Source organism: Numenius arquata, chromosome 16, assembly GCF_964106895.1.
Source record: "Numenius arquata chromosome 16, bNumArq3.hap1.1, whole genome shotgun sequence".
Taxonomy (NCBI): Eukaryota; Metazoa; Chordata; class Aves; order Charadriiformes; family Scolopacidae; genus Numenius; species Numenius arquata.
This window is the reverse complement of record NC_133591.1, coordinates 12,265,013-12,283,472: the sequence shown is the minus strand read 5'-3', so window position 1 is coordinate 12,283,472 and position 18,460 is coordinate 12,265,013. Positions and strand designations below refer to the sequence as shown.

The 18,460-nt window shown below is 45.8% G+C and overlaps 1 protein-coding gene across 1 annotated transcript in view; it reads left to right on the top strand.

Annotated features, from left to right (window-relative positions):
* Positions 1-1,167: 1,167 nt before the first annotated feature.
* Positions 1,168-18,460, top strand: part of BICDL1 (BICD family like cargo adaptor 1) — a 49,076-nt gene continuing 31,783 nt past the window's right edge. The window contains exons 1-2 of the mRNA XM_074159698.1: positions 1,168-1,509; positions 6,582-6,797. Of these exons, the coding sequence (XP_074015799.1) occupies positions 1,168-1,509; positions 6,582-6,797 (558 nt within the window). The remainder of the gene's footprint in view (positions 1,510-6,581; positions 6,798-18,460) is intronic.

Sequence of the window (18,460 nt, the reverse complement as noted above, 5' to 3'; positions counted from 1 at the left end):
CCACAAAAGGCTAAGTCCCAGTGGCAGATGGCCAGAGGGAAGTGAGCATTTCCACAATTCATGCTCTAACCATTACGAATAATCAGTAGCTCTCCAGGCCCCTGGGTCTGATGCGAGGCAGGAGCAAACCCTGCTAGAAAACTGCATCAGCCATCAATTGTCCCAGCCAAAACCACCCTTGGACTGATGTGTTGGGGCAATTGCATCCAGATAAACACGGTCTAAGTGAATCTGCTGTAGGAGGAAGGAAAGCAAGCCTCATGGAAGTAGGGTCTAAAGAGAAAAGCTGTGAACTTCATCATTTTTTTCTGCAGAATCTGGGAGTCAAAAGCACAGGTTTCCTTAAAAATACTTTTGTTCAATCATTATTAAAGCCTCGCTTGAAATGAAAGCATAATCAGAAATGGAGGAAATGCAATCTTAGTAAATGTGACAATACCGTTTTACTGCACCTTACTCTGCCTCAGCCTCCCTCCCATGGCAAGAAGGAAAGTGCTGCCTGCATCTAAGGGGAGAGAAAGTCAACAAAACCAAAACTGAAAAACCAACTGGTCCTGCCCCCAAGAGTCTCCTCCCAGAGAGAAAAGGGCTATGAGCAGACTTGACTACAACTCCCAACGTTCACTGATGCTGCTTTTAAGAAAAATTTTATCCGGGAACATCCTAAACAATCTGAAATTGAAAGTAAGCCCCGGTGGTTGTTGGAAGCTGTAGTCAGCTCTCCAGGCGTGAACTACCGAGTAGAAAGATCCTGAGAGCTGCTCTCATAACCAAGAGAGCCCCACTAGGGATCTGGAGGAGCAGACACCGAGCAGCGCTGTGCCCCTTCGGGGGTGCCACGCTCCCTTCTGGGGCTTTTCAGGACACCCTACTGTTTTGGGGGGATTTTTGTCCCGGGCCTGCAGCAGAAACAGTGAGACCCGATGGCCGCAGGCGGCTCCAGCAGGATCCGCGCAATGTTGAGAAGCACAAACACACACACACACACACAAACGCGCAGCGTCCCCCCCGCCCTGCGCCGATGAGCGCGGTGCGCGGGCGCGGCCGCCGGCGGAGCCCGGCGCCGAGGGGCGGGGGCCGGGGGCGGCGGCGCTCCCCGCCCAGCAGCCGCAGCCGCGGGCCGGGCGCGGGGGGCGCAGCGGAGCGGCGGCGGCGGCGCGCAGGGCCATGTCGGCGCCGTGCCTGCGCCTGCCCGCCGCCGGGTCAGCACCGGCGGAGGCGGACAGCGCCGGCGGCATGGAGCCGCCCGCCGCCGCCGCCGGGGCCGCCGCGGCCGCCGCCCTGGAGCTGGCCCTGGAGGAGGAGCTGGCGCTGCTGGCCGCCGCCGGGGAACCGCCGGAGCCGCCGCCCGCCGCCGCCGCCCGCGACCCCGAGCTGCTTTCGCTGATCCGGCAGAAGGAGAAGGACCTGGTGCTGGCGGCGCGGCTGGGCAAGGCGCTGCTGGAGCGCAACCAGGACATGAGCCGCCAGTACGAGAGGATGCACAAGGAGCTAACCGACAAACTGGAGGTGAGGCCCCGCCGCCCTCCTCCCTCCCCCGGCCCGCGGCTCTCCGCAAGGGCCCCCGCTTCAGGGCCGCGGCCCGTGGGAGCCCCGCGGTCTCTCCTCACGGAAAGCAGCCCCTTCCCCGACAAATCCCGGGGGCGACAGGCAGGTACGGGCCCTGCCGGGCAGCTCACGGAACTCCCTGTGGCCGTGATGGGGAAGAAAGGGTCTAAGAAAACCCTTTTAGGCCTCGGGAAGGCAAATCTGCTGTTCTTCCCCCTCCCCGGCTGCCAGCGGGCACATCGGCCTGGGGATGGGCTGCAGCACCTCGCTTCGAGAGGTTCCTGTGGGTGCTGTTTTGCCCCAGGACCCAGGTACCACCTGGGCAAGGAGACGTGCGCTGTGCTGGGCTCATCTAGTCACGGAAATGCCTCGGAAGTTAAATTTATACAGCAGGTACTGAGCTACAGAGCATATGTAACCCTTATGCTTAAGCTGTTGCAGCTAAGGCATTAGGCATGGCAGGAGATAAGCCCTAATGATACCTCCCTGTTAGCTGCTTGCTCTGAAAAATACCTACAGGTATCCGGAGAGAGCTGTTTGCCAGGAACTGAGTGGATTGAGCTATTTATTGATTTTTAAGGATGAAATAGAGCTATTACAAAGAAAAAGACTTGTGCAGGCAGCTTTTTTTTGGAACAACTCTCTTGCTCTGTAAGAGAGCCACTATTACCCCCACTCTTTTTCTCAGAGAGAGTCTTGAAATTTTAATTCTCCCAGCATGTAATACTGCTTAGAAGGCTGAGAAAAAGCTTCTCGTGCCTTTCTGGAGACAGTTTGAACAGTGCTGATTTAACATTCAAATTTCAAGCCACAGCCCTAGACCAGCTCTTTCTGTACAATCCTGCACATTCCTGTGTTTCCATCCTCACGGAATTACACCTCTCAAGTTCAAGACGATTATTGAAATTACAGTGTGGCCTTTGTTCTCCTGACAAAATTCCTCTCAGTTATTAAACTTAGCATTTTACCCTAGCTGATCCCTTCCTCTTTGCAGGGAAATCTGTGTTTACTATTCTTATAGAAACAATAATGAAGGTGACATTTGCTCAAATTGTTGTTTAGTGGCATTATTTATCAGATTAGAATTTCCTAGGGTATTAAAATTCGCCAGAGCGAATGTTTTCAGGTTGATCTTTAAGCAAGAACAGACGTATGTGGCGTTGTGCTGACGTGGTTTTCCTGATGAGTTGGAGTAGAACCTTTTCTACCGTTAAAGGAAAAACGCACAAGTTTGGGTACCGGCTGAGCTGCCTTTTAGGGAGTTTGTGAGTCTCAAATATCACTTGCTGTTTGCAAAATGAAAAGATGAAAAGGAGAGGGGGGAAACTATGACTTTGTAGTACTTTAAATAACATCCTCCAATTGTTTACCTCTGCTCTTACGGACCCGTTCAGAAGGTGAATGAAGGGATGATAAACACAGCCAATTGTTTACATGTTTTCATCGCACTACTCTCGCTCTAACTTCCCAGTTGAATAACAGATTCCTGCTTTTCAGGCTACCCATCTGATAGGAGTTAGTGTTATCTACTTAAGGGTCAAATTTTTTTCCTCTGGGTTTGGCAGATCTAAGACAGCGCTTCTTCACGCACACACACAAAAAAAATCAAACTTGAACAATAATCTTCTACAACACAAGCCTGGTAATCCTAGCCTCTGCAGATTAAATGTTGGCCTCCTGTTGCCACTGAAGTGAACAAAATTTCACAATAAGCTTTTCCATTTCAGAGGAGCAGGGAGGAAGGATCCACATCTGCTACCTCCTTCCCTATGCTGAGAACTTTCTGATGATGACCAGAAGCAAAGGCTCAGATGAGATCCTCAGTGACAATTGCACCTGACACAGTGATGTTTCAGTAGCATTTAGGAAGAGAGATTTTCTCCCAGTTAACACTTCAAAGTTGGTTACAACAACTCAGTGAAGCCCCTCTATTTCCCAAGAGCCAATATGCTGGCCTGCTCCTCTGGCGCTTTGCCTCAAGACTTAATATGTTCTAGTTTTGTGGGTTCATTACCAAAGTGCAGCATTCCTACCATACACCTACTCTGGAAACTCTTTCACTTCACAGCCTGAATTCAAATTCATTTCTAATCATGATATTGAAGTCCTGCAATAAATTCTGATTTGTGATCCTAGCCAGTTTTATCCTGCGTAAGGGATTAAAACAGCTAATACCTCTGTTCCTCTGACACAGAGAAGCTTGCCCTATCCAAGTATAGACCCCCTTTGTCAACTGGGAAACTCCCCCTTGCTGTCATCTCTTTAAATGAGGACCAGCCCTGCTCAGTTAACTTCAAGAGAAGTTGCTTTCGGAATAAAATGTCTTCTAGAAAGCGGTTCTGTGTAAAAATCAGTGAGCAGCTGGTGGATGGAGAGACACTTGGAAATCAAGAAGCTCCCCTACTGAGGACAGCAGTTTGCCCTGTCATCACTACATGCAAAAAACCCGATCTGCAGTTGTGCAGGTGCTGGAGTGAGGGCAGGCGAGGGGAGACGGCTGCTGGGAGAGGAAGAGGCAGGAGGAATCAGTGAGCATGTTCCATCTGGTTTATCCCCCTATCTTTGCAACAGCCTCTCTATGCCCCACTGCACTGTTCTTGTTTCTCCATCACAAGAGAATAAACTTGATATTCTTCTCCTCCCCCTAAGTCTAACCTTTGTGATGGCCGTTTATTGGAGCTCTATGTAGCATGGATTTTCTTTTGCAGTAAAGGACTAAAGTGGTTTTTAAATGATTGACAAGGCTTATCTGTGGCTTCTAAATCACATTTGAGTATGTCTGGGGAACTTGGGCTGCCGTACTGCTCCTTAGCAAGCTGAAGTTTCATCTTCCATTTAGAGAAGGCCCTGGATCTGTCTAAACGTTGCCTAGCAGTGAAGGAGACAGAGCTATAAAAGACAGCATTTTCAGTGTGCTGCAAAAGTGAAATTGTGGCTGCTCCAACCACACTTGGGCTACAAACAAGATTTCTTTGCAATGGCTGTCATGGGCCTGCTGCTGGGATTTCATGCCCACTTATTGCATTAAAAATAATTGTAATACTACTTCTCTCTCTCATTTGCAAGGGATGCTCACTCTTTTAGCGCCTTAAACACAGGGAAATACTTTTGCTTTGGGCTAGTGTTTTTAGACAGCCTTCCCTCACATTTGAGGGTTTTCCAGAAAGTCCTAAATTTGCAGAAAGATGTGGAAAAATACAAGCAGGGTGCTGCTACACTGCACTGGAAGGAGCATAGGAAAGGATTTGGAGATAAGATCAAGAAAGAGAAAACATGGGATCTTCTGCAGAGCAAGAGGTGGAAGATTAGTGATAACGCAGGCCAGAGGGCTGCTGGAGGATTGGGGAGCTTTGACATTCAGACCTGCTCAGGAAGGTGGCAGAGACTCTGCAAGGGAGGCTGTGTGTCATCAGCAGTAGGCACCCAGGGGAAACAGCCACCTCACAGCCTGTGTTTCCAACAGGCAATAAAAAGCTGCTTCACATAAAATGCAGTGCAATTTTCTTTTCCTCCTAGCGGGTTTATTTTCCCCTCCTATCATAAGTGCCATGAGGATTGCTCACTGGGGGATGATACCCTGGGAAAAATGGGCAAGTGCTGCCAGTGCTGGGCCCCATGGATTTCTGTTCTTTGCTAAGACACATTCCTAAAGGGCTGGTGTACGTGGTAGAGAGTAGCAGCAGGTTATTCTGGGGGACAGAAGACAACCAACAAGGAGAGGGCTCATGCTCTTCAGGTTTCCCTGCTAATCTTGGGACATCTGGAGAAGAGAAGGCTCCAGGGAAACCTTACAGCAGCCTTCCAGTACCTAAAAAGGGCCTACATGAAAGCTGGGGAGGGACTCTTGATCAGGGAGTGTAGCGATAAGATGAGGGGTAACAGTTTTAAACTAAAAGAGGGGAGATTTAGATTAGATATTAAGAATAAATTCATTACTGTGAGGGTGGTGAGACACTGGAACAGGTTGCCCAGAGAAGCTGTGGATGCCCCATTCCTGGAGGTGTTAAAGACCAGGCTGGATGGGGCTTTAGGTAACCTGGTCTGGTGGGAGGTGTCCCTGCCCATGGCAGGAGGTGGAACTAGGTGATCTTTAAGGTGCCTTCCAACTCTAACCATTCGGTGATTCTGTGCCCATGTCCCTAATCTGTGACTGCTCTGCAAGTATGTGCATGGCTTCGGTCACCAGGGGAAATTCAAGCTCAGACATTCTTTCTAACGGGCACAACATAAATCTCTTTTGACCTGATTTGCAGCTCTGTTTCAGTCAAGCCCTCATTTAACTGAGCCTGTAAAACATTCAGAAGTTCCACCAGATTCGTGCTGTCCCTCGTTTTCCAGCCAGTCCTAAGCAGAGCAGAGTCTCCAGAATTGAGAGTGGTTTCTCAAAAACCTGCCACCCAGAACATGCATGTACATAATGTCTACAGAAACTACTTCATTACATCCATTGCCATTCCAGAGCGGACTGCATCAAACAATGGAGTTACTGTGCACTATCAAACTACCAGACAACTAATTAGGTCAGGAATAGAAGGAGCAAATGGATAGATGATTCAAGTGTTGTTCGTAAAAGCCATATGACAAGAAAGATGCCTCATCTAGATTCCTCATCAGCAGTAAGGATACAGTTTGTGTAGTTTTGACTATAAAGGCAATTTTTAAAAGAATTCTGCCACTGCCTACTGAAATATTGCTTTGGAGTTGAGCTAGGTTCTGCCAAATCAATTGGCCTGCCTGACCTATATATTCTGCCCATTGACATGCAGCCTGCTTTACTCTTTTGGCAGTTGTTTCAGTAAAAATTCAATGTGCTGATCTCCAAAGGCCAAGGACAGGCCAATTGCTGGAAGTGGAAAGCAAGTTTAGTGCCAATGACCTGCCCTGACCCGGGATTGCCACCTTCATGGCATTGTCATACTCTAGTACCATTCTCTTTCCTGCACAAAAGGTTTCAGCTCTAAGCAGAGGAGGGAAAGGCATCAGCATTCACTTTTTTCCTGCCTTCCTAACCTCTTCTCCCCCCTGTTATCTAGCACCTAGAACAAGAGAAACACGAACTAAGGAGGCGATTTGAGAACAAAGAAGGAGAATGGGAAGGAAGGGTGTCTGAACTGGAAAGCGATGTGAAGCAGCTGCAGGATGAACTGGAGAGGCAGCAGGTTCACCTGCGTGAAGCAGACCGTGAGAAGACACGGGCCGTCCAGGAACTCTCCGAACAGAACCAAAGACTCCTGGACCAGCTCAGCAGGGTAAGTCACTGCGGCATGGTGAGGGCAGGCACCCAGCCACCTTGGTCATGGGAAAGGCTTGCAGCTCTGCTATAAACCACCTTTCAGGCAAATAAATGGGAAAGCTTCCTCTAAGGAAAAAAAGAAAAAAAAAAAAAAAGATAGTGGTTCTGCATCTGTGTGTCCCTATAAAACATGCTGCCTTTAAACTGAATTTTACACCTTTAAGGAGTGCTGCATTTCATTGGCAAAACAGTTATGTTTCTGGACTGAGTGGTAATTTACTGCATAGGTGTTTCTCTCAACTGTTTTTGTATCTAAAACTGATTTAGAAATTCTGTTTCTCATTTACAAATAGGGTGAACAAATGTAGCACAGAAGAAAAAGGCTAATCTGTGACAGTGAGGTGAAAGGCTTTTTGCTGGCCTCCCTTTTTTAATATGCAATGGCTACAGTGTCACAGAATTGAACATACCACGTCATTCTAAGGTGGTGCGTCCCTGCAGATAACTTTTCCATGGCTAGATGTGTGAGAACCTACTGAAAATCCTTCGGATGGCATGTTTCAGCAAAGAAATGTCTCTGAATCAAAGAGGATTTATAGTGAGGCTGCTACAAATCAGCCTAATTGACTGAATACTTCCACCATGGGTTTCTTTCTGACAGCAAAAGACTTAACAGTTTCTGCCTCCTCCCCCAGAACTTAACCTGTCTTCTAGAATTAAGAACCTTGGTTTTTTCTCCCCACTGGACAATTAGTAAAAACCGTAATTTTAATGCTTGAGAGCACAGTTACTCCAGCAGATGAAAGCATTTTCTTCTCACCAGTTGCTTATCCCCAAAATAGCATAGAACAAAAACACACACCACAGACTCACCCTGGAGAGGCCCATTTAATGTTCTAAGAGCACATTTCAGACTAGAGTCTGTCAGAGGTGAGTCTCTGGGGCTGACACAGGGATTGCCTAAGTGAAGGTCAAAACCTCAATCACAACACTAGGACCAGAAGACTAAAGTGTACAGGTCTCTTCACTCGATCTGGCTGTGCAGTTTTCCTGTGCCTCTGGAGGTGAGAAGAGCAGGTCTTGGGTATAACAATCTCTACTGGCACTTGAGGAAATCATTTCTCATTCTGCTATAGATTTTCTTGTCAAGTACTAAAAAATTGTTTTTTTAACTGCCTTAAACAAAACAAAAACAAACAAAAAAAACCCCCACAATGAAATAAACAAAACCAAACAAAAAACCAAACCCAACTTAAGTCAGGAACACTGCTAAGTTTATCTGTTTTTTAAAGTGGTATCTCCCAAGTGTAGCAGAGGAGCTAGTGAAGATCTTTCACTTCTCTGCACAGAGCATATTTCACATATAACATGAATGAAAAGATTCCACCCAAAGCCTCACAGAGCTCCTGTATTATATCAGGTTTCTTATGCAGGGGTAAGAACTTGGCTCCCATCAGACTTGGTACCCTCAGTGATTTTCTGTGTATGCATGATTTCCATCACTGGCTGGGAAATCTAAGATTTATTATGGTCCCAGCATAAGCACAAACTAAAAGACCAGTCTAGAAGATAAGAAGGGAAAACCAGACAGCTTCTTCAGGCTTTAAACCACATGGGATTATCCTCACGTGACACTGCTACAGGAGCCTCTCACAGCCCAGATGCTCAGAGAGCTAGCTGCTCAGCTAATCCTTGTGCAAAGGAACCACCAAGTTAGGTCTACCAGCATGCAGTGTCCCTTAAGTCCCTGTTACTGCCTGAAATAGCCTTCATCCACCCACTTCAGAACTGCCACATCCTGGGAAAAAAGTTAAGTCTTGGTGCTGCCCTCACTGCTCCAGCCTAGCCCTGCTCCCAGCTTGGAAAAGAGGACTGTTGTTCTCCAGCACAGATGAGGCAAACTGATAGGGACAGCTTACACTTGCCGAGGCACAATTCAGTGCTCATTGAGTTTGTCACCTTGCCAAAACTTGCTACTAACTCAAATACAGCAATGGATATAGCAAGGGTGTAAACAATCTTCCTAGAGTCATGAGAATCTGGGCAAATTGAAACAGATTTGGGAATGGTCTGTTGTCATTCACCCAGGGCTTTGGTTGAGGCTTTTTAAAATCTCAGCATTATATTAGCACTTGATTACTGGGTGCTTACATTCCACATTTGCTGCTCCATAGTGCAATTGCAGTCATATTTGTCTGGCCTCTTGTTCTGAAGAGGTTATGCGTGTAATCCTCAAGGCAGTGGTAATGCTTAAACAGTGCACCCACATAGTTCTGGCTCCTGTTACTACTTAGGCTTTCAATAAATAAAAAGGACAAATACAGCTGCATGGATGTGCTTGCGTACAGCTGTATTGCCATAGGCTGGAGTCTTGCTAGGGATGATGAACTGAGCACTGGGAGAGGAAAAACCCTACAAAGAAGTGCTGTTACAGCTTCTGTGAACTTTGAGGTGTTGTAGGTATCCTCCTTTTAGGATTTAGGTGGACCTGCTTTGGCAGGAGGGCTGGACTAGATGATCTCCGGAGGTGCCTTCCAACCCCATGTGATTCTGTGATTCCTTCCATTCCTGGATCTGCATTTTGCACCTGCGTTTTGTGTCACAGTGAGTTGTTTGGGAGGAGAGGGTTATGAGACATCCGGGTTAGGGGAATGAAAGCCTTATTCAGAGCCACAACTCTGCCCCATCCTACGCTGTATAGCCTGCTAGAGGCTCCACTCACAGGACAGGAAGAAAGGTTCCTCTCCGGTACAAGTTATTCTACACTAGGAAGTACTAGCTCTTTAAATCTGAATTTCTACAGTTTTTAGCAATTAACACCTCGTGGCCCAATTTCACAATACTTCAGCATCTCTCTCCTGGGGAAGGTATTCCCTTGGCACTAGGCTCTATATGCCAAATGATAGTCTCAGCCTCACGAATTACCTGCCCACATGGTCCTGCTTGCTCCTTCCAGGGTCCCTGGGCTTCAGCCCCTTTTACCTCAAAGCTGAGCAGCATCCACCATCTCCTTCATCCTCCTCCTCCTCCTCCTTCTTCTTACTGCTGTGATATTCTTTCACCAGCTAATTAAGCCTTAGGACATTTTTTTTTAACCCTGCCTTCCCCAGAGATGAAAGGCCAAGCCAAGCACATACTTTTTTTGTCTAAACCTGGCACAAATGCTAACCAACCAAGCACGCAGTCACACACACCCACACAAAGATAGCAAAGGGACCTGGAAAGCTCTGTCTTGCAATTAAAGCATGGGACTGAAAAAAATCCATCCTCAATTCTGGCAAAGACTGATAAGGAAAACTCAAGGATGTATCTGTTCCAGTCTCTAAAAATGGGGATAACTGTCTTGCCTCAGAGTTGCCAAGAGGCTAAATAAGGTCCGTAAAATTATTTGAGGTCTTCAGACAAGATGATGATATAGGAGAACTTTACATATCTAATAATAGTAAGTAGGCTATAAGGAACTTTGACTTCTCTTGAAATACAGCCTTTGGTGTGGTTCTCTGCTTTTAGCAGAGGTACTGCCTGGGGTTATAACAGTATTGAACCATAGGGAAATTAGGTGGGCTGGACTGGGAGCTCATAGTGAGAGACATGATTCAGATGCCAAAGATCAAGTTTAAGATCTCCACAGTAACCTTATTTTTTATTTGCTAAGTGATGATTAAAGTCCTTTCTGCATGTTGATTTGATTTCCCTCCCCCTGCCTCAGCAGAGAAAAGCATGTAATAACCCTCAGCAGTGTCCCCACACCAAGCTAAATGCCGATTTTACCTAGGACAACTGCAGAGCACATTGAAAGCAGTATGCCAAGGTACATACCATTCACCATAAATGCTCAAAGATAACGGTATAGGAGTCAAAGTACGGTTTTGCTGAGAAAGCCGAGGCTTGGGAATTATTATGTGTTCTGTTTCCAGCTCCTTCAGTCTCTCCCATCTGTTTCAGTTCCCTATTTGGAAAAAAAAAAGAAATCCTATGCTTTCTGTCCTTTTAAGTTATAAAATTTAGGGGGAGTGGGTATAGGGAAAGGTCTGCTCTTACATGTGCCCACAGCACCTAACACAGCAAGAGTCCTGTCCCCACCTTTGGGCTTCTAGGAGCCACTAATGCAAATAACAAGCAGCCCTTTTTCTATGAGGCAACACATTACTACTTTGTCAGGAAGTGAATGAAAAAAAGACTTTCACACTGTTTCTAAGTGGCTTCACCAGATGGCTTTCCCACACATTTCCTGCTATCAAGCTCTGGGCTTCTGTAGCTATTTGCTGCATGTAGCTTGGGCGAGGATGTATCCTTCCCAGTTCAGTTGGGCTTTTTTTATGGTACATAGAGCATAAGGAGGTAATTTCACAATGTCAAGCTCAGGTAGTTTTTGCAATGAAAATCTGTTTTCAGTGGCAGGAAGAAGCATGTCATCTTGCAATGCTGAAATAGCTCTTTGTGTTCAGAGAGGAGCACTCGGCTGCCGCGGCACCCCTCCGAGGGGCCCTCAATCATCAAGTTCTTATATTCGCTCAGCATCTAGTGCCAGCATACTGCTACAAAGAATGAGGTGTTTCACTCAATCCCTCTTGGTACAGCAAGAAACTGATCAGCCAGCCCACAGGTCTCCAAAGGAGGTTGTATTTGCCAGCCACAAAACCTTCCTTTCAGTATTATTTCAATTGAAGGAGTTTTGTTTCTAACTTTGCATTGTAATATGCAGCATAGCTTCAAAGAACTAGCAGGCACTGCCTGGCTTTGATTTGAGAAACAGGTTTTTACTCAAGAATGAGCTGACCATACGATAGTTGCCTTTCCAAATAATTTTTACTTTAAATACATCCCTTTGCAGCCAACAACATACAAGAGAGGCAGCCCCGTTGTCAATTGTTGAATTGAAGAGCTTTTTCTGAATGGTTGTTTGTTGGGCCTATCAGCATAGGAACAACGTTGGTTTTAAGAAAATCAGACTAATCATTGAAAAAAAAAAAGTTACGGGAACAAGTGTGCTGGGCAAGATTCACTGCTTTTGCCATGCCAATGATCTGTAGCCATTACATACACTATGAGCTAGCTCGTCTTTAATTCCTTATTTTATCTGTGCGGATGCTTAACACAAGCTTCCTTATGTTTCTTGTTTATTAAGTTATCTCAAATAGCCCAGCAGGATCTATTGGGAAACACCACGCTTAGCACAGAGGCAAGTAAATCAGGCTGAATTTAAATACTGCTTCAGAGTTTTTCTTTTTAAACAGAAGAGGATCCTGAGTGGACCTAGGCTCAAGAAGAGTTGCTTTGACTAGCCCCGCATTTCAAGGTGCGGATCAGTCACTACACTGAATTCTTTTTCATTAAAAGCCTCTAGTTTTTGCTGTGGTTTAAACTGTTTACTGGACCTATTCAGTAAGGAGCAGCTTATTGTAAGGAACTCCATACTGAGCTACTCAATAGCACATGGAGTCCTGCAGAGCAAATCTTGATCTGCATCACCTCTGAGCAGTCTAAATTCAATGGAAGGGGGGGAGATTGCATGAGAAAAGGCAGCATCCCTTCCTGCTGAAGGGGTGAAGTACCTGCATTTCACGGCAGCTTAGGTAGGGCTGCTCATTCCTTGGGGTAGGCGTAAGGCACACTTATTTTACACTTGGTGGGACAAGAGGAAAGCAGATACCAGCCCAAGACAGAGCCAAACACTGAAGCCAACAGACCTGCCATTAACCACATCAAGCACCCTCCAGCTCCCTGCCCCTCTGGAGCATCAGCAGATCCCAGCACCATGTAAGCAGGTCCCCAGTCACCCCATGAATACTCATTAGCATACATGCAGGAAAGGCTCCTTCTCACAAGCTACTTGTCCTCTAGCAGAGAGCACTTGTTAATAATTCAGCTTCATGCCACATCAAGACTGGAGTGCTGAGGCTTTCTATGCTAAAGCTGTAAATATAGGACGTGACTGCAGCTGCATGTTCTTGCCTGCAAAGTCCTTCAATGAAATGATTCAGTGCCCTAGAAGGTAATGAAGAAACATCTTGAGGTCACTGCTGAGTGGCACTCACCCACCATCAATCCAACGGAAGGGAGACAGGCAAGAAGAAAGGCTCAACCCTCTCCTGAGAGTCTGGCCAAGCTTGCAGCACCCATTAGCCCCATTTTAGGGCATCCAGAGCTTCAGAAGCCAACTGGAGCAGGGCCATCCAGACACCAAGGGATAAACGCAGCAAATGCTGAAAAAAGTAATTTTGGCAAAGACAGGGGGAAGGCACCCCTACAGAGTTTGCCCAAAGATTCTGCACCCACTCATTTCATGCAAGATTTTTACCCTTGTATCCTTTGGTTTAAGTACTGGTGAGCACTGAGGGAATGGGCAGAAAGATGTACACAGGATAAAACAGAGGCACACACTGCTACTAAACCACAGTGCAAAGACCTCCCTAGGGAAAGGGTTAAAAATTACTATTAAGGTAAAAAAAAAAAAGTTACTATTAAGGCAGTGGAACTAACACAAATCCCTGCTTACAGGAAAAAGGATAGCATCAATTAGTCCCAGGGGCTGGGTGGGACCCCTCATCCTCTCCCAGGGCAGCAGAGCAGGTACCCCACCATCCCCGGGGACCCCGTGCTGGTTGCTAGGTGACAGCACACCACTGTTCCAGCTGGTGATGTTGCTGTGGCAACTGGCTGTGATTTCTCTGCTTGTAATGCCATGACAGTCAGCGGACACGCAGGGAGACGCACTTGTGACGTCTAAGGCAGGCGGGCAGCAGAGATGTGTCCCCAGCATCCACCACTTCGTCTCCCCACCAAGCACACACACACACCCACCCTCCATTTCCTCCTCCATTCACAGCAATTTTTCCCCAAAAAATCACCCCGGAGATCTCCCAGCCCAAGGCAGCCTGTTGTCCACACCACCCACAATGAGCTTTTGAGTCTGCTGGGGGAAAGGTAAACATTTTATTTTCTTGATAAAAAGAGCTCCTTGTGAGCAGGTCAATCAGCCCACACAAAGGTGACTCCACCAGGGCTTGGCACGATGCATCTCCCCCTGTAAGTCCAGCTTGGGGAGCACAGCGCAATACAAATGATTATCTGCCAGAACCACTTAACCTCCACACTGTGTATGGCTCATCTCACATCCTCAGAGGCTTACGGTGCCTGGATGGAGCAGCAAAGACTGGCCCCATGAGACCTCCTGCCCTCCACACCACACCTTGGGCAGCACATCAGCACAGAATGAGCGTCTGGAGCACTATCTAGGACAAATATCCATAAGGTTAAGCACCTGGTAGTCAGCCATACACTGCTCTTCTCTGCACTTCAGCTGAGCCCAGCTTTCACCTCTAGCAAGTGGTTCTGGAACAGATTTCAGGAGTTTCTGCAAAGCTTCTGCCTTGAGACACTAACAGCACCACTAAGCCATGAACATCTGAAGAAAGGAATCCAACATGAAACTGAAGGTGAACTTGTTCTGGGGTGAGTAGATAAAAATCTGAATGAGTCCCTTCCTCCCCTCTTGCACTGCACTAAAAATTTCAAGTGGCTATTCTGTTTGGGTCCAAGTCTTTATGTTTATAGGAATTACATTTATTATGCCATGGCTCAGAGGTAGGAACACGTGGGCAGAAGAAATTTTTTCAAAATATTTCTGCTTATTCACACTTGCTGTAAACACTTCCTCCAGGAGATTCTAGAAAGTAGGACACAGGAGGTGTTTGCATCCAGCCACTGCATTACTAGCTAGAACCAGAGCTAAACATGATTGAAGGCTTTGCAAATATCTACATAAAAAAAAAAAATCAATTAAAAGCATTTGATCTTTAAAAAGCCATTCCGAGTTATAAAGTTTGCACACTTTATAATGAAAGTCTTTAAATTCTCTTTTTTTTTAGTAGGATTGCTTTTTCTAAATGCAATTTAGTAGGCAATGGCTCAAGAAGGAGGTCTCTTCTACACTGAGAGGTTTTTTTGCCAGCTGTATTAGGTGCTCTGTTTACCCATGAAATCATAGAGGCCCCTTGCAAAGCAGCCTAGATCTTAATCAACATTTTGTTTAGAATGGCATTTAGCAAAACCCAGTTTATTTTGACCAGAGATATAGGATAAGCAAGACTCTCTTGCTGACTTCTGTTGGATGCCACAATGCAATACAGAGCTGGCTTATGCTTGGCAGTACCACCCATGGAGATGGGAAATGCCACTGTAGGTGGAAATAAGAAGCTGTCTAGAAGTGAGAGTACAACAGGAAACAACTGGCAGATTAGGATTTAGATCAAGTGACCCGCATGACAGAGTGACTGGGGTAAAATGTTGCTCATAGGTAGACCAAGAGAGCATTTCATTTGGAAGAGATACTTGTTGGCCTAACAATTTCATTAGGTATCCTCCTATAGAGGCTCAGTTCTGTAACTGTAGAGATTTGCACCAAATTTCCTTCATGGACAGTGTCTGGGGAGGGGGGAGGACCACAAAGATCAGAAGTAATGGGAACATTTCCATTAACTGTTCTCACCATCTCCTAAGTATTCTTCCCTGGAAAGTTCTAATGTTGAAGCATGTAAAGAACATTTTTAAAAGGAAGAATTACTTGCATAGTTTCAGCTGGTTTATGATTCTACTGAGATTAGCACAGTGATGTAGATGTGTAGTAAATGTAACTGTTCTGTGACAGCTCTGCAAGATCTGGGGATATATGGATACCTAAAGCATCCAGCTCACTCGAATTTGCCCTTTAAATACATTTACTAGTCCCACTGTGTAGTTCATCTGACCTAAAAAAAAAAAAAAGTATTGTGTTTTGTCTTCATTGCTTCCCCCTTCCTTTTTGTCCCTCAGTTTCTCTCTCCTCCTGGATACATCTCAAAAATCATTTGAAGCTTAAGTTGCCACCAGCCTCAGGGCTGGTAGTTGTTTCCGCAGTTTTGTTCCTTAAGCTGATGTGAGACAGTGTCATCCCTCGGTTCCTTCGGGGTTAGCTTCGCCTCCAGTTTCAGTACACCAGGAGGAGAAAATTTAGCCTTGTGATTCCCTTGTTCTCTACATCCTTGGATGTCTGTTCCTGAGTCCACTTCCAGACTTGGCACAGTTTTGTAGTAACAGGGGTGCTATTGGAAAGCTATTCCCTTTGGCAACTATTTAGCATAAGTTGTTCATATTTATTTGTTGAACAAAGCACCATTGTATTTGGTTGCTCACAAGCTCAGGTCAAGGAGAAGTGAAGTCTTTGGCAACTCAAGTATAGACCAGCAGATTTGCTGCTCACACCAGGGCCACAAGGCAGGTACAAACCTTAAGACTTTTTAGAGGGAAGGGTCTGTACTTACAGAAGAGATCCACAGTCCTAGGAGCTTTTGCAGGTGAAGTGTTTCAGGACCAAGTAAACACCCACAAGTTTTAACAGAAGGGAACCTTTTGGATAAACACTTAGGGTTCTGCTTTGTTTCTTTACTTGGTTACCAAGTGTTTTGCATAATTTTATTGTAAAACCAGAAAAATAAGGCACTGAGAGACTAGGCAGTAATTGCCAGTGTAAGCTGACAAACAAGACCCTAGTAAAGCAAAAATCTCCTCTACACTTAGGCAGCCTGTACAAGAGTTTGAACTTCTCTTGATCTTACAGAATGGGGTTGAATTGTTGGGTGCTTTTTTTGGTTAAAGTATGAATTAGGAATTTAGTGAGCTATGTCCCATCCTGAAAGCATACCACCCCAGAAAAAACCTAGTAGTCAAGACATTACTCCTTTATAGATTTTAAGCTTTATTCTCCATGTGCCTTACATAAAAGACAATGTATATAAGTTGCAGGATAAGAATTAGAGTGCACATGAAGAAAAACATCCTAGCTGTAAGGCTAGCTCAGTAGGAGACCAGATGGCCCAGAGATTCTACAAGGTCTCCATCAAAGGAAGTGGCCAAGTAGTCACCAGTCAGGCAGGCATGGCCAATTTTTGCCTTGGCATGAGAAGAACTAGGCAAAGTTAAGTCTGAAAGAGGCCTTTCAAGGTTTCCCCATCTTTTATGTAGGCAAGATTTTCAGTAACATCAGGTCAAGTCTTCCTGTTATTTATGAATATTGAAGGAAAGAGACCTGAGTAAATACAAGAAGTAAGTGATCTCTAAGGCTTTGGAACAGACTTGCATTTTCACTCTACATGGGCATAAAGTAACTGAGGAGTGAAAACAGATCTAAACAGGGGACTATTCAGAAGTAAGTTCCAGCCTTTGCTTGAACAGACTCAGATACTGGAGGAGTCACGCTTTCCAGCAGATTTATATTTTGATTAAGCCAAATGAGAAAGCCTGAAATGGCTGTATTTGTTCAAAAGAGATTGTTTGTAGAATTTAGCAGTGTGATATTTGTCCAAATAACATCTATTGATCAGCTATGAAGTTGCACAGGGATTTGCTAACTCAAATTATTTCTGTACATTTCACTCCTAGTCCAGAGAGATTTCCCTAGGCTTCACTGGATGATGTATTTCACTTTGTGCACAAATTCTTCCTAAATGTTGTGCTTCCTACTCTTTATTTCCCTCTCCACCTTAGCACAAGGGACAAGACATCTTAGTGAAGACTAACTAATAAATATTCAAAGGTTTAAGAGCTCAAGGCAAATGCTTATGAATTGATGATTCCATTAATACTACTACTCTTCCTGGAGCCTTTCTGTGCCTGAAGCACTGGTGCCATAGGCACAGCCCCTTAACCCTGCAAAGCTGCAGACAAGGAGTGTTCTCCCAGTCTTGGGCTGCTTTATCAACCTCTGCTGCAAGAAACCACTACCCCCAGATCTGCTGAGCCACTCCATATTCCCCTCAGTCAAGGCAAGACAGCCCAAAAAGCCACTATTCAACCTGCTCAGGCTCATCTGGCTTGTTTTCATGGTACGAAGGAATGAGCTCAGCCTAGAGGGAGAGGTGGAAAAGGATAATACACTCTTGGGAACAGCATTTATTTTTTTTCCTGCCAGATGCAATTGCATATCCCTAGTGCTTTTAAAGCCAAGTAAAAGCCGGCACCACAAGATGCACCAGGCAGCACCCTGCCTTCACATGGAGCCCATGCTGGACACAGGCCCCAAAACAAGCAAATAGGGAATGGAGCCATTTAAGAGCAGGACTGGAGGCAGGCAGAAACATTGCTCAAGCAATTTTCTTGACTAGTTGGAATAGGCCAAGTACCATTTTACTTTGAACCCCCTGAAGGGGAGACAGGTGCCACTGCAGAAACCTTTACTGAGATTGTACAAATTGGTGGTTGCAATCTAAAACAATTCCTCAAAACCCACCTACAGAGGATTAACATGTAGATTTACTTCATTTAAAGAGGCCTCCTCCATTCCAGGCATTATCCAACCCAGCAGCTCAGAGCTGCTTACTGAGATTAACTCCGGCACCACAAGACACAGCCCATCAGCTGCAGGCTGGTTCTCAGCAGCTCCTTCCTTTCGAAGGAGTTATTTGCATCAGGCTTTGAAAACTTGGGAAATTCCTTCTGTCTTCCCATCCTTCATAATCCTCCATCAAGAGACAGTACCCCAGACTAAGAAGGTTAAGTTGGAGGAGGAGGAAGGAGACAGGCAGCCTTTCTCCCTTCATTACAGGTCACTGCCTCACCTCAACACAGGAGGGGACGATTCGCCCAGTGTGGGACGCTTCCAGACCACCCAGCTTTGGTGCTCGTGGTCCCAGATATGGGCCT